The 24,860-nt window shown below is 50.2% G+C and overlaps 1 protein-coding gene across 1 annotated transcript; it reads right to left on the bottom strand.

Moving 5' to 3' along the window:
• Nucleotides 1-86: 86 nt before the first annotated feature.
• On the bottom strand, nt 87-15,875 carry AOC1 (amine oxidase copper containing 1). The gene is made up of 5 exons (XM_083706171.1): nt 15,800-15,875; nt 4,460-5,990; nt 3,758-4,046; nt 1,731-1,863; nt 87-1,259 (listed from the first exon to the last, which is right to left on the bottom strand). Exons 2-5 carry the CDS (start codon nt 5,982-5,984, stop codon nt 981-983), a joined length of 2,226 nt encoding a protein of 741 aa, XP_083562297.1. The 5' UTR covers nt 5,985-5,990; nt 15,800-15,875; the 3' UTR covers nt 87-980.
• Between the last annotated feature and the right edge of the window lie 8,985 nt (nt 15,876-24,860).

The raw sequence follows: 24,860 nt of genomic DNA on the forward strand, positions 1-24,860 counted from the left end.
CCTGAGCCCAGCTCTGGCCAGGGAGGACGGGGTATAATTATTATTATTATTATTATTATTATTATTATTATTATTATTATTTATTAAATGTAGGTCAGCCACTGCCCCATAGGGATTCTTCTGGGAGATTATTGTGCGCCCCCTGGTGTCTGATGTAGGGACTGCCCAGAGGGATTGCAAGACTCTCTTCTGAGAGTTAAAATCCATCGTCTGCTTGGGAAAGACTCTGAGGTGGACTCTTCTGTGAACTTGGCAAACAGGAGAAGGAGAAGACCGGAAAGGGATTTCGCTCCCCCCTTCCAGATGTGTGAAGCTGGGTGAAGAAAACCACTGGAGTCACCGTAAGACTTTTAATTAAATAGTTATCAGGATGGATCCAAGAAGTTAAACCGTGGGACTCCCTCCGGCAGGAGACTGTGGGGGCTGGATGGCTTTAAAAGGGGGTCAGACCAATTCCTGGAGGGCTCTGCTCTGCCCTCCACACTCAGAGACAGCAACGCTTCTGAACAGCAGTCACCGGAAGCCACAAGAGGGGAGAGGGTCTTGAGTTCGAAACCTGCTAGTGGGCTTCCCTTTGGGGGCACCTGGTTGGCCACTGGGAGAACGGGGTGCAGGACCAGATGGGCCACGGGCCTCATCCAGCACATGCTCTTCTCGTGCTCTTAGTCAACTAGTTATTTTATGACCTTGACATATGACTAAGTGGACATTTGGGGCAGGAAAACTCACTTGAGTCCAGCGCCCAGTGCTTTGGGGAGCCTCACAAGCTGGGCCTGTGGGCATCAGGTCCTCCTCCCTGCTCTGTGTCCCCAGAGGACAGTGCTCAGTGGTAGACCCTCTCGGCACATGGAGGTTCTACTTAGCTCTTGTGAGTAATAACTGCTGGCACGCCTGCTGCTGAGGAGGAGAGGTCAATGTCTGGGGTTTGGGTTTGAAGGGTGGAGAGGAAGAAGATGGGGTCAATCCTGCCTGGGGCTGGGCTACACCTGCCAGTAGGTGCCATTGTAGCTGAAGGGCTCCTGGGAGACGCAGGGCATGGGGTCAGCCGGGGTCCAGCGCTGGACATGCACCCCAGACCTGCACCCAGGTTCAGAGGGGCGCACGATGACGGTGCGTCGCGAGGCCACAGAGGGGTCTTCGTTGAAGAAGTTGAAGGGTCGCAGGTAGAAGCCCACCACGTTGCCCGGCGTGGACGTGTTGGGGATGTCCTCTGAGTGGGGGATGTGGAGGAAGCCCACCGTCACCCAGGCCACCAGGTCCTGCCGGAGGGAGAATGATAATAGTAATAATTTATTATTTATACCCTGCCCATCTGGCTGGGCTTCCCCAGAGACTCTGGGCGGCCTCCAACAAAATATTAGAATACAGTACAGTAATGCATCAAACATTAAAAACTTCCCTGAACAGGGCTGCCTTCAGATGTCTTCGAAAAGATAGTTGTTCATCTGGTGGGAGGGTGTTCCACAAGGCGGGTGCCACCACCGAGAAGGCCCTCTGCCTGGTGCCTGTAGCTTTGCATCTCGCAGTGAGGGAACCGTCAGAAGACCCTCAGAGCTGGACGGTGGTGGTGGAGATGCTTGTTCAAGTATACTGGACCGAGGCCGTTTAGGACCGTTTAGAGCATGAATCTGCCTGCCCTGGCCTGGATCTCTGTATCTGCTCCCCCCAAAACCCCAAGTGATCCTCCCTGCTGCTCCTCTTCCTGCCCCCCACGCCCAGGCCGGCCTCACCTGGTTCTCCAGGCTCTCGTCGTTCTGGAGGAACTTCTCAAAGCTGACCGTGGGGCTCCAGGGGTCGTTCTGGATGTAGAGGCTGCTGCTGGTATCCTCGTTGTCGTGATGCTGGGTCACTGCTAAGGGGTACCTGCCGGAGGGACACGACCCCTCAGTCCCTGGGCATGGGTGCCCCTGAGCCCACCCCATCAAAGAGAGGCCAGCCCACACCCAGGCGCCCAACACCTCCTGCCCGCTGGATCAGGGGTCAGCAAACTTTTTCAGCAGAGGGCCAGTCCACTGTCCCTCAGACCTTGTGGGGGGCTGGACTATACTGGGGGGAGGTGAAGGAATTCCTATGCCCCACAAATAACCCAGAGGTGCATTTTAAATAAAAGGACACATTCTACTCATGTAAAAACACGCAGATTCCTGGACCATCCGTGGGCCGGATTGAGAAGGCGATTGGGACGGGTCAAGGAGGCTCCCTTCTCCCCATCTCTTCCACAGGGGGGCAGGCTCCCTCGAAAGTGGGGGGCTCTGCTTCCTTGGAGGATTCTAAGCAGATATTTAATCAGGGATTCTTGAGCTCATGGAGGAGAGATCTAGTGCTGGCTCCCAGCCAGGGGGGGCTCTGCTCTGCCCTCCACACTCAGAGGCAGAGACGATTCCGAATGCCAGGAGGGGAGAGAGGCTCTCTGCAGGTTCCCCATTGGGGTATCTGGCCGGTGAGAACAGGGGGCTGGAGCAGATGGGCCCCCCTTGGCCTCATCCAGCAGGCTCTCCTTAGGTTCTTAAACCCACAGGCAAGCAGCGAGCTTCAATAAAATGTAATTTGGGGGGGGGATCAGACCACGCTGGATTTTGGGATGTTAACCTGGAACCCCGTTTGCTATGTTAATTACTCAGTTTGGAGGGGGGAGTACAAAATGTGGGGTGTAAACACAGGAGCAGTCAATGACAACATTCCTAGAGGATACATGTTAGAACATGGGGAGGGATGTCTGTCCAGCAAGCAGGTAAACTTCCTGGGGACGGACTTCCTCCGCATGTGACCAGAGGTGGGTGTGGCCTCACCTGTGCAGGTAAATGATAAAAGCACAGGGCAGGCAGCCATATCTCCCTCTCTCATCTTCATCTTCTGAAGGAGCAACATGCCCTCTTGGCTCTCAGCCAAGAGAGGACAGTACTATCTTCCTAGAAGATAGATTCTGAGTGTATTTTACCTTTTTTAAGCTGTCTGCCTTCTGGGATCGTATTGTGAACAGAATGTGAGTAAACTCTTTTATACTTTTATGAAGACTGTGTTGTGTCTTGTATTTTAAGAGGGAACAAAGGGAAAATTACCAGAGTAATTATTATAGAGGTTCTAGCGAACCTGTGCAGACGTTACCGTTGCGAACTTAAAGGAGAATGTCATAAACTCTGCTGATATTTTGGGAACTTGTTAACACAAGTTGGATAAGGATATAATTAGTCAATATATCCTCTCCTGCACCCCTGAACATTCCCACACAAAATGCAGAATTTCTGGTCCAAATGGGCTCAAAACGAATACATACCTTTGGCACCAGTATGGAGGAGATCCTAAATTTTGGGGTTACAGGCTAATGAAGCTCAATCCTGAATAGCTCCCTTGGTTAGCGAGAGGGGCTGATAATTCCAAGGTTGCAGGTTCCATCCTGATGTGGGGCAGCTGCGTATTCCTGCCTTGCTGGGGGTTGGACTAGTTGACCCTCGGGGTCCCTTCCCACGCTAGAATCCCATGTTTCTCTGAAGCAGGAGCCCAGCGCCAGAGCAGCACCGTCCCACGGGGCTGTCCAGCAGCGGCTCCTCGGGAGCAATTCCTGCCTGCCACCCGTTTCCAGCCTTCTTTCTGGCCAGACCCCGACGGCGGGAGCAAAACCGTCCCGTCCACTCCGGAAAATCTCCAGGCGTGGTCGACCCGCCGCTCCCTTTGGCTGGGAAGTGGGGCGGGGGCTGCCCTCCCGCTCGGCGTCCCAGCTCCCCTGCCTGCCCCGCCCGCCCCGCCTGCCGGGCCTCACCTGCTCCAGGTGATGCCGCGCTCCTCCCGCCACCCGCGGGGCAGGACGCGGTCGGCGTGCGAGCTGAGCTGCAGGCGGTAGCTGCGCCGGTGGCCCCAGCGGTTGGGCTTCGCCGGGTTGCCGAAGAGCAGGTAGCGGGGCAGCGGCTTGCCGAAGGGGAAGGCGGCCTGGCGCTCGCGGAGGCGCGGCTGAGGATCCAGGCGCGGCTGCACCAGCGGCTGGCTCGGCTCCCAGGGCAGAGAGATGTTCTCCAGAGCCACGTCCAGCGTCTCGAAGTTGTTCTCCAGGCCTGCCGGGGGGAGAGCAGGGGGGACGGGGGTCAGGAGAACCGGCAGGGGAGGGGGCCCTGAGGCTACGTGGGGGCTCGCTAAGGCCAAGGAGGGCGCCTGGCGAGGCCAAAGGGGCCAGCCCCAGGGTTCCTCCTCTGCCCCGACCCAGGAGAGCCGGCGGGGGCAGCTCCAGCAGCAGGAGGGAGGAAAAGGTTCCCAAGGGGGAAGCGGGAATCCTTGGGGGCGCTACGGGGCAGGGGGCGCGGCAGGTGCAAACGACCGGGCTTGGAAAAGCTGCAGTCGCTGAATGAAGCGCACTAATTTCGTTGAATTAGTTAAACTAATCAGTTTTTATCGGGGAAGGGGGATTCTTACGACTGAGGATGGACTCCCCCCGCACCACTTTCCGGGAGCGAGCGAGCGAGGGCCCCACCTGCGACGTCCAGGTCGACCTTGTAGTGCACCAGGTGCGTGTGGATGTTGCCCAGCAGGTGTTCGTGCAGGCGGTTCCCGTAGCGGAGCCCCTCGGGCGTGTAGAAGGAGGCGTGCACGTAGCCCGTGGCGTGCACCTTGGTCTCCAGCACCCCGTTGGGGTAGAGCAGGAAGTCCCAGATGTAGTCGTAGTTGTAGACGGTGGAGGTGGTGCGCAGGACCAGCGCGGCGCCCTCGAGGCCCGCGTAGAAGTGGGAGCCGCCGCGGAAGTCGCTGTCGAAGTGGCGGCGCAGAGGGACCCCCGTGGGCAGCTCGAAGACGCAGAGGGCGCGCGGGAAGCGCACGGGGCCCGGGGCGTCGTACAGGTGGTGGGCGTCCAGGAAGGTGGCCCCCTCGGGGCAGTCGACGCCGGGCGCCAGTTCGTGCGTCACGGAGCCCATGCCCCAGCCCACGTCGATGTACTTGGTCTGCATGGCGGCCGGCGTGTTCCCCCCGTAGATGGCGATGGCTTCCTGCACGCTCACCTCGTAGGCCACGCGCTCCCCGTTGAAGCGCACGTCGAAGAGCTGCAGCCCCGTGGACGTGCGCAGGCGGAAGGCCAGGCTCCAGCCGCTGTACTCCACCAGGTTGTCGCTCACCGAGTAGCGGTGGCCCTGCGGCTCGCACACCTTGGCGCCGTGCGCGTCCGTTGGGGGCCCCGCCGAGAAGCTCCCCCGCGGCACGAAGGTGGAGAAAAGGCTCTCGTCTGGGTGCGGCGGCAGAGGCACGACGGGCACGGCGCCCGAGGCGTGGAGCTGGGCCAGCTCCTCCACGCTGCTGAAGTAGCGCCCGTTGTACCACAGCTTCTGCACCTGCCAGAGGCTCGGGTCGAGCTCCCGGTGGTCGAGGAGGACCTCCAGCCCCACCGGGTGCAGGAAGAAGCCCTCCACGAAGCGCTGGAGCATCAGCCAGGTGCGGCGCTCGCCCGAGGCCAGGCCCCGCGGGGCCACCTCCGTCAGGGTCAGGCACCGGTCGCCGCAGTTCCCGAAGCCGAAGCCTGAAGCATCCAGCAGGAACTGCTGCAGCGGAGCCAGGCTCTCCACCAGCCGCTGTGAGAGCAGCCCGAACTCCAGCTGCGACATCGGCCGTGCCGCGAAGGGCGCCGGCTTCCCCCAGGGCTGGTAGGAGGTGGGCGCGGGCAGGGGCCACACCACGTACTCGGTGACATTGGGCTGCGCCTCGGCCCCGAAGAAGACCACGGCTCTGGCCTGGCGTCGAGGGCGGCGCTCCCCGGACTCCAGGTACTGCAAGGCATGCCCTTTCTTCGGGGCCAAGAGCTCCACTAGGAAGAGGCTGTTCTTGGCCAGGGAGGGGTCTGGATCCGCCTGGAGGCCCAGCTCGGGCCGGCCCAGCAGAAAGTCGCGGACGGCCCGCAGCTCCGCCGGAGTCAAGTCGGAGAAGATGGAGACCCCCTCGTGGCGCTCCGGGGGTTGGCCGGAGGCGGCCGCGGCCAGGAAGCCGAAGATGGCCAAAGCAGAGGACCACATCTCGCCCTGCGGGAGAAAGAGGGAGGTGTCAGAAAGGGGGGAGGCGTCAGCAAGTGGGGTCGGGGCAGGATCCGGGCCCCATTCTTTCTCCAGAGTCTGACCCCGGAGTGTGGTGTAGTGGTTCAGAGAGGTGGACTCGTAATCTGGTGAACCGGGTTCACGTCTCCGCTTCTCCACATGCAGCTGCTGTGGGATGTAAACACAGGAGCAGTCAATGACAACATTCCTAGAGTGTACATGTTAGAACATGGGGAGGGATGTCTGTCTAGCAAGTAGGTAAACTGCCTGGGGATGGACTTCCTCCGCATGTGACCAGAGGTGGGTGTGGCCTCACCTGTGCAGGTAAATGATAAAAGCACAGGGCAGGCAGCCACATCTCTCTCTCATCTTCATCTTCTGAAGGAGCAACATGCCCTCTTGGCTCTCAGCCAAGAGAGGACAGTACTATCTTCCTATAAGATAGATTCTAAGTGTATGTAACCTTTTTAAGCCTGTCTGCCTTCTGGGATCATATTGTGAACAGAACGTGAGTAAACTCTTTTATACTTTTATAAAGACTGTGTCGTGTCTTGTATTTTAAGAGGGAACAAAAGGGGAAATTACCAGAGTAATTATTATAGAGGTTCTAGCGAACCTGTGCAGACGTTACCGTTGCGAACTAAAAGGGGAATGTCATAAACTCTGCTGATATTTTGGGAACTTGTTAGCACAAGTTGGATAAAGATATAATTAGTCAATATATCCTCTCCTGCACCCCAGAACATTCCCACAGCTGCTTGGTGACCTTCGGCCAGTCACACTTCTTTGAAGTCTCTCAGCCCCACTCACCTCACAGAGGGTTTGTTGTGGGGAGGAAGGGAAAGGAGAATGTGAGCCGCTTTGAGACTCCTTAAAGGGAGTGAAAGGCGGGATATCAAATCCAAACTCCTCCTTCTCCTCCTCTTCTTCTTCTTCTTCTTCTTCTTCTTAGTCTTGGCTACACTGAGTGGCAGCCGCAAGTGTGGGAGATGGCAGTCCAGCAAGGATGTTCTTGCTACTTAGCAGAGACTCAGACCACAGAAAATGTAATTGGTAGAGTCAGGTACACGAAAAGGGAGAGCCAGCTCGCATCCTAGCCAGCTAAATAGACGGCTGTACAACCTTCTTCAATTCTGCTGCTAAGGGTGGGATGTTTACCGCTACTCAGCCCACAAATGTGGGTGCCTGGAGAGATAAATGGAATTAGTATGTCGTCTCCTACCTATTAAAACCTGCCCCTCATCAAGCAAGGGTCTTGCTCATCCCAAGTTGGAGATTGTCCCATTAAACTTTAATTAGTTTAATGTAAATGCCCAGTGCGCTTCCATCGTCACAAGTCCCACTACAGCAGAGTATTTCGCACAGCAGTTGAAGAAGGGCAGGAGAGGCAGTATCTTTTCAAAGAGGAGTCTTGGAGCATGCGGTTTGTAACTCAAAGATAAGGTTTATTTACAAAACAAAAAACAACCCTGGCGAAGAACCACACATCTCAGCAAACACGCCCAAAAAGGGGAGAAAAGGGAAGAACAAACACACAGGAGACTATTTATACAAACTCATGTTCCTGGAAGCCTAATGACCTCCAGCTGCTCAGTGATTAGAGCGTTTCTGCTACCCTTTAACCCTTTGATAGCAACACCCCCTCTCGCTCGTAACACTGAGCTGTACCAACCTTAATTCAAATTTAAACCTGAACAGAAACATTTATGAGATTGCGGACTCAAAGCTTTCGTAAAACCGTCTGCGAGATTTTCTTGGCTTGGACAATACTTTAGTTCAATTAAACCTTGTTTTACACTTTGGCATACATTTTGATAACGGATATCCAAGTGTTTTGTGTGGGCCTTGAATTGACCTGATTTAGCTAGTTTAATACAAGGTTGGTTGTCTTCCCACACTCTGATAGGTAGGGAACATTCTCCAAACAATTCTTGTACCAGTTGCTTATAAAATTCCAGTTCTCTACATACATCTGATAATGCATTAAACTCAGATTCAGTTGAACTTAAAGCTATAAGTGATTGCTTTCTTGATCTCCAACCAATTAGTGCATTTCCAAATTTTATCGCCATTCCTGACACTGATTTTCTATCTGGTCCAGCATCTGCCCAACTGCTGTCGGCCCAACATTCAAGTTGTGTGCTGCCCTCTGCTGATAGTTTTAAGCGAAACCTTTTGGTAGTTTGGAGATACCTTAAAACTCTTTTTACTCCTTGCCAAGCATGCATTGATGGTTTTTCAGCTTGTCTACACAGCATGTTGACAGCATATGTTATATCGGGCCGAGTCCACTGTGCAATGTGGAGTAGACTGCCTATCGCTGACTGGTAAACCCCGGGATTACTGAACTCTGTCTGTTGCTCGGCTTGAGCATCCTTTATGTAACTTTGCTCCATTGGGGTTTTAACACCAGCACAGTTGTCCATTTTAAACCTTTCCAGCAACTGCTGGATCTTAGCTTCTTGGCTGAGCCAATAGTTCCCATTTTCATCTTGCTGAATTTTAACTCCTAGATAAACAGATACATTGCCTAGTGATTTTATCTGAAACCTTTCTCCAAGCTTTGTGGCAAATTGTTGTGCAAGTTTATCATCCTTTCCACTGTATAATAAATCGTCAACAAATATCAAGACTGCTTCTTGTTCACATCCCGAGCCTTTTAGATAAAGACACGCATCTGCTGCGCTCTTTCTGAACCCCATGCTCTCTAGAGCATCGTTTAAGCAGGAATTCCAATTACGGGCGGACTGTTTCAACCCATAAATGGATTTGTGTAGGCGCCAGACCTGGTTTGGCTTGTCTCCTTCAAAACCTGGTGGTGGTGTCATATAGACTTCCTCCTGTAAGTCTGCATTTAAATAAGCCACATTGACATCAAAATGAAACAGCTTATTTCCCTTCTTAGCTGAAGAGGCTAAAAGCATTCTTAATGACTCCGATCTTGAAGTAGGTGCATAGATTTGAGAATAGTGAACACCTTTGCGCTGCGAAAACCCTTTTGCAACTAGTCGGGCTTTATATTGCAACTCCTCAGTAGTTGTGGGCTTTAAACGATATACCCATCGACAACCTACAGCTTGTTGCCCTTTCGGAAGCTCTGTACTTGTAAACACACCGAGAGACTTCATTGAAGCCATCTCTTTTTCCATTGCTTCCTGCCACTTTACGGCTTCTGAGCTTGGAAGCTGTTGTACATCCATATAGCTATCTGGCTCACACTGTGCCATATTTACGTATACACTTGTCACCTTAAACCGCTCTGGTGGTCTGCCCTTTGTGGCACGATTTGACCTGCGCAATTGTTCCTCTTGTGCCCCCTCTGACCGTTGGCTGTCAGAATCTGTCTCAGACTTTATACCTGGATGTGCCTCTAGGGATAAAGACCTCCGTTTAGATACCTCCCTTGGGCTTGGTGTTGCAGGCGACCTGCTTCTCTTTTGCTGTCTGCTAGGCCTACTGACTGGCGATGTTGGAACACCCCTAGATTTTGGCTTTTCTACCTTAGGAGAAGGACCTTGTGCCTGGTCAGAATCTGCATCTGAACCATGTGCACCATCCTCTTCTGGCTCACTACTCTCTGGACTTTCATTCTCAGCATAAATGCCTAAATCATCTCTCAAAATGTCAGGGTTACCGTGTAAGTGAGTCCATCCAGACTGCTCACAAAATTCAGCGCTCCTACTGAGGACCACTCTTGTAGTATCCCCATTTGGGTTCACGAACCTCCAAGATTTGGCGTGTGGTTCGTACCCACAAAAGATGAGTTTCCTAGCCCTTGGACCTCCCTTTTTCCTTAACGCTTTTGGGATAAGTACATAGGCTGGACATCCAAACACCCGAAAGTAATTAATTTTGGGCTTCTTCCCATATAAAGCAAAATAAGGGGTAGTGCCAATTACAGAATTATATACTCGGTTCAGAATATGAGTAGCCGCCTGCCAGGCTTCCGCCCAGTAACTTTGAGGGAGTTTAGCATCAAACAACATAGAGTTTGCCAACTCTTGCAGAACCCTGTTTTTACGTTCGGCCACGCCTCCTTCTTGGGGGGAATAAGGTGTAGACAGACGATGCTTAATTCCCTTTTTCTTAAATAAATTCTGCAACACAGACCCGGTAAATTCTGACCCTCTGTCTGTCTGAAAAGCAAGTACTCTAGTACCGAATTCAAGTTCCACTGCATGAACCCAATTTATAACTGTTTCTGCAGTATCTGCTTTTGTTTTGAGAGGGAAAAACCATGTAACCTTTGTTTTGTCATCCGAGAGACACAGTGCATACCTCGAACCTCCCATGCTAGCAACAGGCATTGGGCCACATAGGTCCATATGCACAAGTTGGAATACTTTGTCAGATTTCCTATCTGAACTGGGATAGCTGCATCTATGAACCTTCGCCCTTTTGCATGCAGTACAATCCAAATACTTAGTACATTTGTTCATTTTGCACCCTTCTGATAATTCTGGTTGCCTTTTAACATACTGAAAATTAATATGTCCCAGACGGCGGTGCCATAAATGGACACAAGAATTATGGGTAGGTGAGTTCACACAACCAGCATGAACCTGTTCAACTTCATCTGGACTTGTCTCAAAATAATATAACCCATCTCTGCATTCCACCTGCAAAAGAGATACGTTATTCTTTGAAATAGTGCAAACCCCATTTTCAAACACAGTTTTAAACCCATTTCTATCAAGTTCTGACACAGACAAAATACACCCCTTCAATCCCTTTAGCACGTAGGCATCAATTTCTGTTTGCAAACATTTCAAGAACACTGTGCCTACGGTCTCTAAGGAACGTTTAGTTGAATCTGCCATTGTCACAACTTTAAGGGTTTGCAAATGTCTGCAATTCTGCAAACGGACACTAGATGGCGCCACCAGGTGGTGAGATGCACCACTGTCGATCAACCAGCGTAGATTGCTGCCTTGGCCACGCCCTTGCATCAACGCCATTGCTGAAGCCATGTGCTGTGTGCTGTGGGAGTAGCCACGACCTCCTCCTCTTCTTCGACGTCCCCTGGAACTCCTTGTCTGGTAACTAGGGGTAACGGCCTTGGTGCTGTCTTGACCAGGTCCACGTGTGCAATTCCTAATTAAATGGGAAGGGGAACCACAGCGAAAACAGTGTCTAGCTGCAAAAGCATTTACTGTGTGCTCAAACTCAGCATCAACACTCTTAGGCACAGCATAACTCCCCTTTAAAGACAAACCTCTTTCTCTTTGCCTTTTATCCTGTTCATCTGCAAGCCGAGATGAAATGTATTCAAGGGTTAATTCAGTTGAAGGCATAGCTTCCAAAGTTAGAGCTAGAGTCTCATAGCTTTTATCAAGAGAAGACAACAATATGTATGACTGTTGCTCCATAGAGAAAGGAATGCCCAGCTGTCTTAGTTGATTAAAGGCAGACACCATTTTGGCAATATGTTCTTTCACACACGCTCCCGGTTGGAGACGTAAATCAAACAAACATCTTGTAGCATGGATCTTGGCCCCCACAGTGTTTCTGGAATTTAGCCGCTGCAGAACCGTCCAGACCTCATGCGTGTTCTTTAACTCAGAAACGTAAGGCATTTGCTCTGGTCCCACTGCCAAAACTAGTAGACCTTGGGCTTTCCTGTCACGTTTCTGTGAAGCTGCTGCTGTTGCTTTGTCTTCTGCAGACGCGTCTGCAGCTGCCTGTAAAGGCGGTGCTTCAGTGCAACTCCACAACTCTTTTGCTTGCAACCAAACCCTTACTCTAGCCTTCCAATCTTGCCAATTTTTCCCACTGAGTCGCGTAAACGGGACAGAAAAACTTTCCTGGGACTCTGCCATCCTCCCTGGGGCTTAGGAACGATACTCACACACCGTCTCCCAGCTGCTGAGGTGGCTCCTTGAAGAACAAGATGTCTTCCAGCGAGTACAAACTGCTCAGTGCCTGTTTAAAACTTTTCTAGGCACATTGCAGGACTCAAGCTGCTTTGAAAGCTTTCGTTGTCGGCAACCGCTTCTGACTTCGCTCCAGTCCTTGCATAAATCACTCTGAACTGCACTCCTTAGCTCCTTCTTGACGTACAAACATCCATAACCTGTCCCATTAAACTTTAATTAGTTTAATGTAAATGCCCAGTGCGCTTCCATCGTCACAAGTCCCACTACAGCAGAGTATTTCGCACAGCAGTTGAAGAAGGGCAGGAGAGGCAGTATCTTTTCAAAGAGGAGTCTTGGAGCATGCGATTTGTAACTCAAAGATAAGGTTTATTTACAAAACAAAAAACAACCCTGGCGAAGAACCACACATCTCAGCAAACACGCCCAAAAAGGGGAGAAAAGGGAAGAACAAACACACAGGAGACTATTTATACAAACTCATGTTCCTGGAAGCCTAATGACCTCCAGCTGCTCAGTGATTAGAGCGTTTCTGCTACCCTTTAACCCTTTGATAGCAACAGAGATGCCCTTGCCGAGTGAACCCGGGATATTCTTTCCGCGTGGAAGGCAGGGCCCTGTCCCACTCGAAGTCGTCAAGAGCCAGCAGAAAACTCTGGTTTTAATCCGATCCAGTTTGGACGTGGAAACCTCCTTACAAGTAGCTATCGTACGAATGGGGGTTTTTTTGGTGGGGGGGGAACAGCGCCCACAAAGGGAGGGCTAGAGAGTCTTTAACCCTTCCCTGCCTTGCATGCTGCCATCCCAAGTCTGGATCAGCCCCACCCCCGCTACTTGCGGTGGGAGAAATTCTCCCACTGGTGGCACCGTGGGGGACAGCTGAGCACTTCGGCCAGGCGCTTTGCTCGACAGGGAAGCTCAGCTTTGGGGCCGCCCCTTTTAGCAACCACAACCCACCCCGACGGAGCCGAGTGCAAGGCTTTGCAAAACCTCCTCTCCCGCTTTGCTGAATGTGAACTGCCTGCCAGCGCCGCCTGATCACAGCTGAGCCACTGCGGCCGGAATCTTTACTTTGATAGGAGGTGAAACGGAGTTCTTGGGGAGGGTCGTAATGGGAAGAGGAGGCCTGGAGGGTCTCAGGGAATCATAGAGTCGGAAGGGACCCCAAGGGCCATCTAGCTCACCCCCGGCCACGCAATGCCTTGCCTCTCCCTCTTCCAGCCTCGTAGAGCGGCTGCCAAGAATCCGCTCTGACGGCAGGGTTGCCACTTTGCAACGGGCCACGAGATATTTTGGGAGGACCTGCCTGACTCTTCGCTTTTTGCGGAACCCTCTGAGGTGCTATAGAAATAACAAATATATCCAGGAAGGGGTGTCCCCCCCCCCCGAGCACGTGCAGAGTGCATTTTTCTAAGCCCTGAGTAATAGCTGGAAGTCTTTGAACCAGAAAGCGTGGCTCCGAAGCAAGTGGCAACCCCAGACAATGCCCCCCTCAGATGCCTCTCCGGGTTAGCACCATCGGCAATGGCGGAGCTCCTCTGACTGAGAGGAACCTGCTCCGCGAAAATCGGGTCTTGATGCCACGGCAAAGGCGGAGACCCTTCAAAAATCCCAGGCGGAGGAAGCCTGGGAATGTGGGATTCGGCTGACACCAGGAGCGCCTCCCCTACTCGCAGGGAAACCCTTTTTCGCGGATCCAAAGCGACGTGGGATGAGCAGCGCAGTGTTTTGAATCGACCGCTTTTTTTACGGAGTGAAGCCGCACAGCCGTTGCCAGAGAGCGCTGACTTTTTCCTGTGAAAAATTGGATTTTAAACAACAACCCGTGGGTAGAACGGGAAATTGGACTTTTAAAATAATTTAATTTGGCATTGAACGGGGAAGGTTTAAACAGGAAGTCCACCTCCCCTTTCTGTAAATAGATTGAAGCAAAGAAGTTGTTAACTAAGGTCTTGGAAAGCCCTACGTAAAGGATTAAAACTCCACTGATTGAAACTATTACTAATACCTCCTTTGGAAGCAGAGGAAGCCTGCAGGAGAAGGTGAAAATTTAGGAATCAAAGTGCCACGTCTCTGAACCTGGGAGCATCTGCGAGGAGTCCATCGATGGTGAACAGACAAATTTGACAGCTAGCTGTCAAGACACAAAAGAAAGACATTGTTTCCATTGTCTGCTTCTGCGTTTAAAAAGAAGGAAAGGTAATTGGAATTGTTACTAATTTACTTTTGAGACTGCGCTGGAAAGGATTGATAAATGGAGACTGTTTCCCTCTAGAGGGAGTTTTGGGACATTGTTACAAGAATGCAGCTGGGAAATTGGTTCTAAAGATAAAGGCTCTGAGAAACCAGCTTTGACCTGGAACATTTCAAGAATGTCGGTTGAGAAAGAAGTAGCGTCTCTACTGAATAGGACATTTTATCTGTTGGGAAAGCTGCATGGTCAGATAGATGCCATGGCTACCAGTGTTGGTATTTTGGGAACAAAAGTGGGCATCAGCATAGAAGTCGATAAGAATCCGGCACAGGAATCTTTTTCAATTGAACAATCTGAGGAACCAGAGAAGGAGAAAGTTGCTGTTGTGGAGCATAAACAAGGGGGAGCCCTAACCCTACAGAGGCAAATGGAGGACTATAAGTTGAGGCCTTATATGGCTGTAACTAGGAGAAGCCAGTTTTTGAAGATGGGAGCCTGGCATGATTTGGAAAATGAAAGATGGAGAGATCACCTTATGTGGGGATCAAATGACTTTTGGGATATAAATTTGAGCCAGGAGGAGATCAGAGTTTTGGGGGCCTTTGGACTTGGAAGAAGTGTGAAACAAGATTTGGAATATTTTATGTGCCCTACCTTTAACTATGGAAATCTGGCAGACCTGTTAAGAAGGAATATGACCATCGTTGGGTCTATCAAGAAGATCGGCAGATGGGACATGAAGAAGAGTTAAGAGCCTCGGATTTAAGATCTCCAGGTTGATGGACTGTTGGAGGTTGATGGAACTGTTGATAGGGGGTCGAGACCGGGGAGGGGAGATGGTGGAAGAAAATTGGGAACTTAAAGTGTATATATTGAGATTTTTAAAAAAAAAAATTAATGAGAGATGGAAAAATCGTGGAACGAAATTTTCATGACCCTAGGGGAAACGTTTTAAGAGAATAAGTTCAAATATATTAGTTTTAATGAGAAATAAGATTAAATAAAGTAAAAATGGATGGATAATTGGTGAAAGAGAGAATGAAAAATTATAGTATATTAAAATGGATTAGAAGGATAAAAACAAAGATGAAGTATTTGCTGAAAGACCTATCTGAACTAGAATACAAAGAGGGGAAGTGTGAGGAGGTCAAGGAAATAAGTTAAAGAAAGAAAAATATGTAAAGGTTTGACTTGTTTTTTTTCCTTTTTGATTCTATGTATTTTTAATTTTTTTCTCTTTTTTCTCTTTTTTGCTTTTTTACTTTTTCTTGGATGTATTGTTTTGTTTTCTTTTTTGTTTCTTTTTGTAACCTTTAAAATTTGAATAAATATTATATATAAAAAAAGAGAAACGGGGTGACAGCAGAGGGACAAAGATGGGAGGGGGAGGCCCAGCTGGGTTTTGGGAGGGCCTGCAAATTCCAGTGTTAACAGGGCAGCACTAGCAGATTAGAGAAAACCCGTCTGCTTGCATTTTAGGAATGAGCCCCTTCTGGGACGGAAAACCACAAACTCCTGTGCCATGTGGGGCATCGCGGGCTTGGCAGAAGGGAAGGGGCCTCGTTCCCTGGCCTCCTTCCTGAGGAAACGAGGCAAATGCCCTCCCTGGAGCTTTGACCCTCTGTGCTGCCCGGGGGGGGGCTGTGCCTAAGGGGGGCACCTCTGGAGCTGGGGTGCAGCCCTGGCTCTGAGTTGGATCCCTGGCGCCCCCTCCCTAGAGGTGCCCTTACCTGTCCAGCTCCTTGGCGCTGCTGTCCTCTCAGGGCTCCTTAGGCTGGGTGCTCCTGCGGGCAGCCCTGAGCTATCTACCTGGGAGAAGGAGGGAGGGGCGGGGAAGGCTGGCCGAGAGAGGCAGCGATTGGCTGCTGCTGGGCAGTGGGTGGGGCTGAGTAGCAGGTGCCTGGAGGCGGGGGGGGGGAGGCTGCTCACAACCTCACTCCTGCCACCAACTTGACCCCAGTACCAGATCCAAAATAGAAAAAACTAGCACTTTTACAGGCGCCACATCATACCCCTTCCACATTGCTAAGAAACTGATGTTTCAGGGAGGCAGCAGCTACAGTTTGGAACTTCCTGCCACTTGACATCAGGCAGCGGTCTTCGCTGGACTCTTTTTGCCACATGCTAAAAAGACATTTGCTTAGACAAGCCTGCCCAGACATGTACAAATGCTGGCGCATGTTTCAGTCTGTTTATTTACCCCCTGCCTGGCCTATTTACCACCATAAACAAGACAGGCCAAATGCCCTCTGCATGGAAAACGAGGGTCATTTCTCCGATTTGTAAGAAAGGGAAGATCCACAAAACTTTCAGCCAATCAGTTTGTTAGACATCACCTCAAAGCTATATGCATGATATCTCCTTCAAAAATTATCTGACTGGTGGCAAAACAATAACATTAATTATGAAGAACACATTGAATTCAAAGGAGGAAGCACTACTATTGTTTAATGTTTTACCCCAAACCATATGATAAGGAAATATACTAAGAACACTAAGAATAATTTTTATGTAGCCTTTGTTGATCTTTATCCTGCATTCGATATCAATTGAAGCAGACTGTGGAAGAAATGTTAAATTGCCAAGAACTGTACAGCAATATAGAAATGAGGGTCAGAGTAGGTTTCAATGGTGGGATGACTGATGCTTTTAAAATGTCACAAGGAGCCAAGCGAGTTTGTATTCTGGCTCCTGCTCCTTTTAACTTCTACATTAATGGTTTGATGTCATATTTACCCAACACAAACTCTCCCTCTCCAGTAATTAAAAGAGGGGGAAATATCTCCTTAATGATATATACTGATGATTTAGCGCTCCTCTCTCATTCCCAATTGGGCCTCAGAAATCTCTGGGATTTCTACAGCACAGGAAACCTATCCATAGGTTTTTGGCAAACACAGACCTAGTTATAAATGGTGATTAGATCAGGCAAGGGGGGGGGGGGTCCAGGCAATCTCACAGGTAAATGGTCCCAAGTTGTTTAGAGTGTTTTAACTACAAGTAAGACCTTGAACTTGGTCTGCTAAGCAGATCAGCAACCAGGGCAGATCTGTGAGCAGCGAAGGTGTTAAATGCTGACAAGGTCTCACTCCTGTCAGCAATTGTGCTGCAGCATTCTGCATTGATTGCAGCTTCTGGCTCATGCATGAGGGCAGCCCCACAGAGAGCACATTGCAGTAATCCAGCAATTGCAGCCAACTAATGCATGGCTGAAGAATGGATGCTTTTGAATTCTGGTGCTGGAGGAGACTCTTGAGAGTCCCATGGACTGCAAGAAGTTCAAACCTCTCCATTCTTAAGGAAATCAGCCCTGAGTGCTCACTGGAAGGACAGATTGTGAAGCTGAGGCTCCAAGACTGTGGCCACCTCAGGAGAAGAGAAGACTCCCTGGAAAAGACCCTGATGCTGGGAAAGATGGAGGGCACAAGGAGAAGGGGACGACAGAGGACGAGATGGTGGGACAGTGTTCTCAAAGCTACCAGCATGAGGGAGGCAGTGGAAGACAGGAGTGCCTGGCGTGCTCTGGTCCAGAGGGTCACGAAGAGGCGGACACGACTAAAGGACTAAACCACAACAATGCATGGCCAGGCTCTCCCAGTCCAGGAATGGCTGTAGCTGTGGAACCAAAGGCCCTTCTAGCCCCAGAGGCCACCTGAGCCTCCAGGGACAGAGCTGCAGCTCTTGCTTTGCAGTGGGGTTGGACTAGATGACCCTCAGGGTCCCTTCCAACTCTACTCTTCCATGATTCCCCTTCAAAGTCAAAGCAAAAGGGACGGCGTGCAAAATATTGAAGGCTTGGTTTTCTCTCCTACTCCCCAGAAGGCATCACTTATGAAAACATGAGAGGGCAAAAGAGAGAGCCCTTTGCATCAGTCTCCCTGCCAGTCCCTGCTGAAGGAACAGGAGTCTGAGAGTGGCAATGAATGGACTGTCCTCCCAAGAGAGGGACGTAGAAAGTGGCGTCCCCAACAGATCAGGGATTGGGACCTGTTCTTTTCAATCTGCCTGTAAATTACTGGTACCTAGAATGAGATGTGAGCAGCCAGATTTGCTGAGGATTTACCGCACTTTTATTAAACATGACATAGGGATAGAAGGTTTGGGATGCAATGCAGGCACTGTTAGGGTGAGGAGAATTTCAAGGACAATAGAACAGCAGCTATTGTCGTAAGTTAATGGATGTTCTGGAACACGGAAGGCTTCCAAAGTACTCGTTGCACCAGCTTCTAGGAAGAAGAGGTCACTTTCTAGAAGAATTTAAGCCTGTAACGAGGGAATATGTCGGGGGGGGGGCTCGTTTTCCATTCCACTCTGCACTGCTCGCATGAGGGGCTGTTTCCATTTCAATCAGAGACTTTATTTCTTTGTCTCATTCTTCCTTGCCTCCGAGTTACATTGTCATTGCCTTACCCCTCTCTGTTCATTTCAATGCAAAGGAAACACAAGGCAAATTGTGGGAATCATCAGTGGAAGAGACTGAGAAGGAAGTGGCTTCTCCTTCCTTGTAGGTTTTTAAGCAGAGGTTGGCTGGCCACCGGTCATGGATGCTTTGGCTGAGATGCCTGCGCTGCAAGGGGGTGGCCTAGAGGACTCCACAGTCTGTGATTCTGTTAACAGTGACGTGTCATTTGCAGACCACAAACAGCAGGGAAGACCGGTTGTGTTTGATGGCGTGGTGTTTATTCTGCACAAATAGTATTGCCACGGGATGCGGGTGGCATTGTGGGTTAAACCACAGAGCCTAGGACTTGCCGTTCAGAAGTTCAGCGGTTCGAATCCCCACGTCGGGGTGAGCTCCCATTGCTCAGTCCCTGCTCTTGTCAACCTAGCAGTTCAAAAGCATGTCAAGGAGCAAGTAGATCAATAGGTACCGCTCCGGCGGGAAGGTAAACGGCGTTTCCGTGCACTGCTCTGGTTCACCAAAAGCGGCTTAGTCATGCTGGCCACATGACCCGGAAGCTGTACGCCGGCTCCCTCAGCCAATAAAGCGAGATGAGCGCCGCAACCCCAGAGTTGTCCACAACTGGACCTAACGGTCATGGGTCCCTTTACCTAGTATTGCCACACACAGTCTTCAATGCATAGCAAGGGTCTCTGAGACGCTGGGCAGGGAGCGGATGTGACTTGGAAGACAGTTGGTCTTTTCATCCACGCCTTCCTGTCAAAGAGAGAGGAAAATACTTGAGGTAAAACACTGAATGCGCAGGTAAGCATCGTCAGGAAGGATTTGCGCTTCTTGGATCCTGGTCTCCGCTTCCTTGAGGAAGGACTTCTGGCAAGAGATGGGCCGCACCTCACAGCAGCTGGCAAGAAGGTGTTTGCCCAGAGAATCTGATCAGGAGAGCTTTAAAAGATGAATTTGAGCTTACAGAGAGGGAACTTAGATTGAAACCAATGCAAGAAGTAAGGACCCAATTACAGATTGATTACAGTACCATCAAATATATGATACGTTTAAATGAGATTTTAAAAATGGGTTTCTGGATCAAAGCTCCCAGTTTGAAAGAGAATTATTATGGAATAAGGATAAACTATGGTCAAAAATGTATAACTTATTATTACGATGGGAAACAAAAGACGAGTTAGTCAAAGTTTCAATAACCTACTGGGCAATGGATATAGGACATAACATAGACCTAAACCTCTGGGGGAAACTCTGGAAGAACTATTTGAAATTTACCAAATGTTATAGTTTGAAAGAATTATATGCAAATGATGCCTAGATGGTATTTAACTCTGAGTAGGTAGGTTAAGATGTACAAAGTAGGATCAGATCTGTGTTGGAAATGCAGAGAAATGGAAGGAACATTTCTTCACATGTGGTGGACACGTAAAAAGGTTAAAGACTATTGGGAAATCTACAATGAGTTTTAAAAAACTCCCCCCCCAAAAAAACAACCCCTGAGGCCTTTTTGTTAGGAATAGTACAGTCTGAAGTTTCCAGTTGTCAGAAAAAAATATTTATGTACACAACCATGGCAGCTCGAATTTTGCTAGCCCAAAGATGAAAAATGAGTGAGATTGATAGAATTTGTGGAAGCAGCAGGTTTTACTTATAGAATAAGAGAGCACGAAGAATCTTTCTTCAGAGAAGTGGATTATTATTTTTGCTGAATATTTAGAAAACAACCGTGTAAAATTGAAAATGCTAGTAGCATTTAGATAAATTCAGCAGTATGGTAAATATTTGAAGGATGTAAAATGGAGAAACAGATTGCGTATAGCAAAATATGCACGAATGATAAGTAACTCCCCTGTGAGTGTCTGAGGGCCCTGCTCTTACCACTTACCATCTGGCCTGGGGCGGGGCCTGAAGCCTCACAAGGACTGCTCCTGCCACTTACTATCTGGCCCAGGTGGGGCCTCACAGGGACGGTTGTTGCCACTGATGCTGCTACTGCCCAGGAGGAGCCGGAGGGGTGCAGAGTTCTTTTTAACATGTTTTAAAATGTTCCTTTCCCTTTAGATTTTTTATATATGGGGGATGGGTGTTTGGGTGGGCTTGGGAATTTGTTGGATTTTGATAAATTTGTAATTTTTGCAGTTTTTATTTGTATTGTTTTATTGTTTTCTGGGTTGTTTTTGTTTTTTGTTTTTATTGTTTTAAGTTTTTATTGTTTTAGGCTGCGAAAGAATAACATTAATTGCCATCAATGGAGGTGAGTATGAGGCTTGGGATTGCTACCGTGGAGGGGCGAGGGAGGTATGGCGGTGGGGGCAGATGTCATAGGCGAAGGGGATCGAGATACGGATATGCTCGTACCCCTTCCAATCTGCGCCCCATCCCGAGAGACGAGGGTAGGGTGAGCAAGGATTACTCACCTCCTTCACTGGTGTTGTGCAATGCCAGGTCTATAGGCAACAAAACCGCCACCCTGCGAGACTTCTTCACCTCGCAGGGGGTCGACCTGGCTTGTGTGACGGAGACCTGGGTGCGCGAAGGGGCAACAGTTACCTTACGAGAGATGGTGCCCCCGGGTTTCTCCGTCCTCCACCAGTCGCGACTGTGGGCCGGGGGGGGGAGGGGTGGCATTATTAATCCGGGAAGATTGTTCTTTCAGGGCTCTACCATCGCCATCGATCCCCGGCATTGAATGTGTTGGCCTAGTGTGGGGCTCCGAGGTGAGCTTGGCTGTCTGGCTGGTGTACTGGCCACCTAGCGCACCAGCAGCCACCCTGTCAGGCCTGCTGGAGGCGGTGACCGGCTGGGCCTTGGAGTTCCCTAACCTATTGGTATTGGGGGACTTCAACATCCATGCTGATGCCACTCCCTCCTCACAGGCTCTGGACCTGGTGTCTTCCATGGCGACACTAGGGTTCTCCCAGTTTGTCTCGGGCCCCACACATCAAGCAGGCCACACGCTGGATTTGATCTTTGGCGCTGGTATAGATGTGATCATGTCTCCTTCAATGAAGGTGCCATGGTCTGATCACTACGCGCTGAAAGCCAGGATTGATTTTCCACCCCCACCCTGCTTAGGTGGTGAGCCGATTTGGGCTCGCCCGCAGAGGCTGATGGACCCTGATAGATTCCGCCAAGCCTTGCGGGACCTTGCTCCCCCTGGCGACTCATTGACTGAGCTTGTTGAGGGCTGGAATATCCAGCTCCTGGCAGCCATCGATGAGATCGCACCTAAGCGCCCTCTGCGACCCCGCAGAAACCGGGCTCCCTGGTTTACCAAGGAGCTCCGGAAAACGAAGCGGGACCTCAGACGGCTAGAGCGAGTATGGCGGGGTGCCCGTGACGGAGCCTCAAGAACATCTTATAGGGCTTTTATGAAAACCTACGAGATGGCGGTGAAGGCTGCTAAGAAGTCTTACTTCTCAGCCTCCATTGTATCCGCTAGCTCTCGCCTGGTGCAATTATTTAGTATAATTAGGTCTTTAACGCCCCTTGAGGGACAGCCAAATTTAAATAACATTTTGACACACAGCTGTGAGGCATTTGCGAGCTTTTTTGCGGAGAAGGTCTTGTTGCTCCGCCATGACCTCCCTGCCAATTTGGATACAATAAAGCAACTGGAGGCCCCTCGACTGTCCTCGGATCCAGTATTGGACCACTTTGACTGGATATCCCCAGCCGATGTGGACAGACTCCTCCGAGCTGGAAAGCCCACCACCTGTCCTCTTGACCTGTACCCATCCTGGCTGATTAGAGCGTGTCCAGACGAGGTGTGGGCCCCCCTGGGGGATATCATCAATTTGTCCCTTGGCACGGGGACATTCCCAGGGGAACTGAAGGAAGCAGTGGTGCGCCCGCTCTTAAAGAAAACATCATTAGATCCTTTAGATCTATCCAATTACCAGCCGGTTTCGAATCTTCCGTTCCTGGGTAAGGTGATTGAGAGAGCGGTTGCTGAACAGCTTGGTGGGTTTCTGGATGAAACATCGGCTCTGGATCCATTCCAGTCCGGCTTCCACGCTGGTCATGGGACCGAGACAGCTCTGGTTGCCCTAACAGATGATCTTCGTAGACAGCTGGATCGAGGCGGGTCGGGGCTGCTGATTCTTCTAGATCTGTCAGCAGCTTTCGACATGGTCAATCACGAACTTCTGGACCACCGCCTTGCCGACGTGGGGATCCAGGGCACAGTCCTTCAATGGCTGCGCTCGTTTCTCTCTGGTCGGGGACAGAGGGTGGCGCTTGGGGAAATTGTCATCGTGCCACTCCTTGGTGTGTGGAGTGCCTCAGGGTGCGATACTTTCCCCGATGCTTTTCAACATCTTTATGCGCCCCCTCACCCAGCTTGTCCGGAGTTTTGGGCTGGGTTGCCATCAGTATGCCAATGACACCCAACTCTATCTGTTGATGGATGGCCATCCTGACTCGGCCCCAGACACACTGGCGAGATGTCTGGAAGCTGTGGCTGGATGGTTACGTGGGAGCCGGTTGAAGCTATATCCTTCGAAGACAGAGGTCCTGTGGCTGGGACGGGACAATATGGGATGGGGGGGGGCAACTCACATCTCTTGCGGGGGCGCAATTAGTGCCAGCACCGTCCGTTAAGAGTTTGGGTGCAATCTTCGACACCTCCCTTTCCATGGAGGCGCAGATTGCAGCTATAACAAAGGCGACATTTTTCCATCTCCGCCAAGCTAAGCTCCTTACCTCTCTTGCCCTGACCTCGCCACTATGATCCACGCGACGGTCACCTCCAGACTGGATTATTGTAACTCGCTCTACGTGGGGCTGCCCTTGAGACTGACCCAGAAACTCCAGCGGGTGCAGAACGCTGCAGCGAGACTCCTTATGGGGTCTTTGCTGTGAGACCACATTCATCCGGTACTATACCAGCTGCACTGGCTCCCGGTGGAGTACAGGATCAGGTTTAAGGTGCTGGTTTTAACCTTTAAAGCACTATATGGCCTAGGACCCTCGTACCTACGGGACCGCCTCTCCTGGTATGCCCCACAGAGAAACTTACGGTCTTCAAATAAAAACATATTGAAGGTCCCAGGCCACAGAGAAGTTAGGCTGGCCTCAGCTAGAGCCAGGGCTTTTTTGGCTGTGGCTCCGAGCTGGTGGAACACTCTGTCACAAGAGACTAGGGCCCTGCGGGACTTGACATTTTTCCGCAGGGCCTGCAAGACAGAGCTGTTCCACCAGGCCTTTGGTCAGGGCGCAGCCTGACTCCCTCCCTTGGCAACCTTTGCGGAGCTCTGGCCCAATGGTGGCCAGTGGCTTGAATTTAATTAATTTTATAATGAATGATTTTAGAGTGTTGTTTGTGCTGTACTTTTGTACTGTTTTATTGTTGTTAGCCGCTCTGAGCCCGGCTTCGGCTGGGGAGGGCGGGATATAAATAAAATTTATTATTATTTATTATTATTATTAAAATGATCCATGAAAGGGGAAGGAGGGACGTCAATTGTTACATACCATTATGTAAAAAATAATATTTATTTATTTATTTGTTACTGGAAAATTAATAAAAATTGTTATAAAAATAAAATAAACTAGAACTTGAGGGGGAGGGAGGCAATATTACAAATGACAGAAGAATACCAGGCACTGGAGATAATGGCTTGACTGATGCACAGGAAACTGAAGTGGTGCACTAGAAACCCCTAAAGGGCAGGAAACTCCTGGGAGGAAGCAGCAGGAGGGAACAACTCACGGTTTCAGTTGTCTCTACACGAATGCACAGAGTATGGGAAACAAGCAAGACGAATTGGAGCTCTTAATATGACCAAATATGGCAAATATGACCTGGTAGGGATTACTGAAACCTGGTGGGATGAGACCCGTGACTGGAATGTAGGAATTGAGGGGTATGACCTGTTCAAAAGGAACAGACCAAACTGGAAGGGAGGAGGAGTAGCATTATGTATAAAGGATGTGTACACTTGTGAATAAATCCATGACCTGGAGCATGGAAAGCAGATGGAGAGAATATGGTTAAACTTGTAGGAGAGAGATACAACAGTGACCTTACTGTGAGGGTCTCCTATAGACCTCCAAGCCAGACTGAAGACTTGGAAGATGCCTTCCAATAGAAGATTCCCAAACATTAGAAAAAGATACAGTAGTCATGGGAGACTTCAACAACCCCAGTATCTGTTGGGACTCAAACTCTGCCATGAGCAGAGTTCCTCTGACAAATTCCTCCATTGCCTCGCTGACCATTTCATTTCCCAGAAGGTGGAAGAACCAACAAGGGGATCATCCATCTTGGACCTTTCCCTCACCAACAGGGAGGAAATGATCAACAAAGTGGAAGTACTGGGAAACTTGGGAGGAAGTGATCCTGTTCTCCTGGGTTTCAGAATACAAAGAATAAGAATAAGAAT

Source organism: Podarcis gaigeae (assembly GCF_964106915.1).
Source record: "Podarcis gaigeae genome assembly, chromosome: 12".
Lineage (NCBI taxonomy): Eukaryota > Metazoa > Chordata > Lepidosauria > Squamata > Lacertidae > Podarcis > Podarcis gaigeae.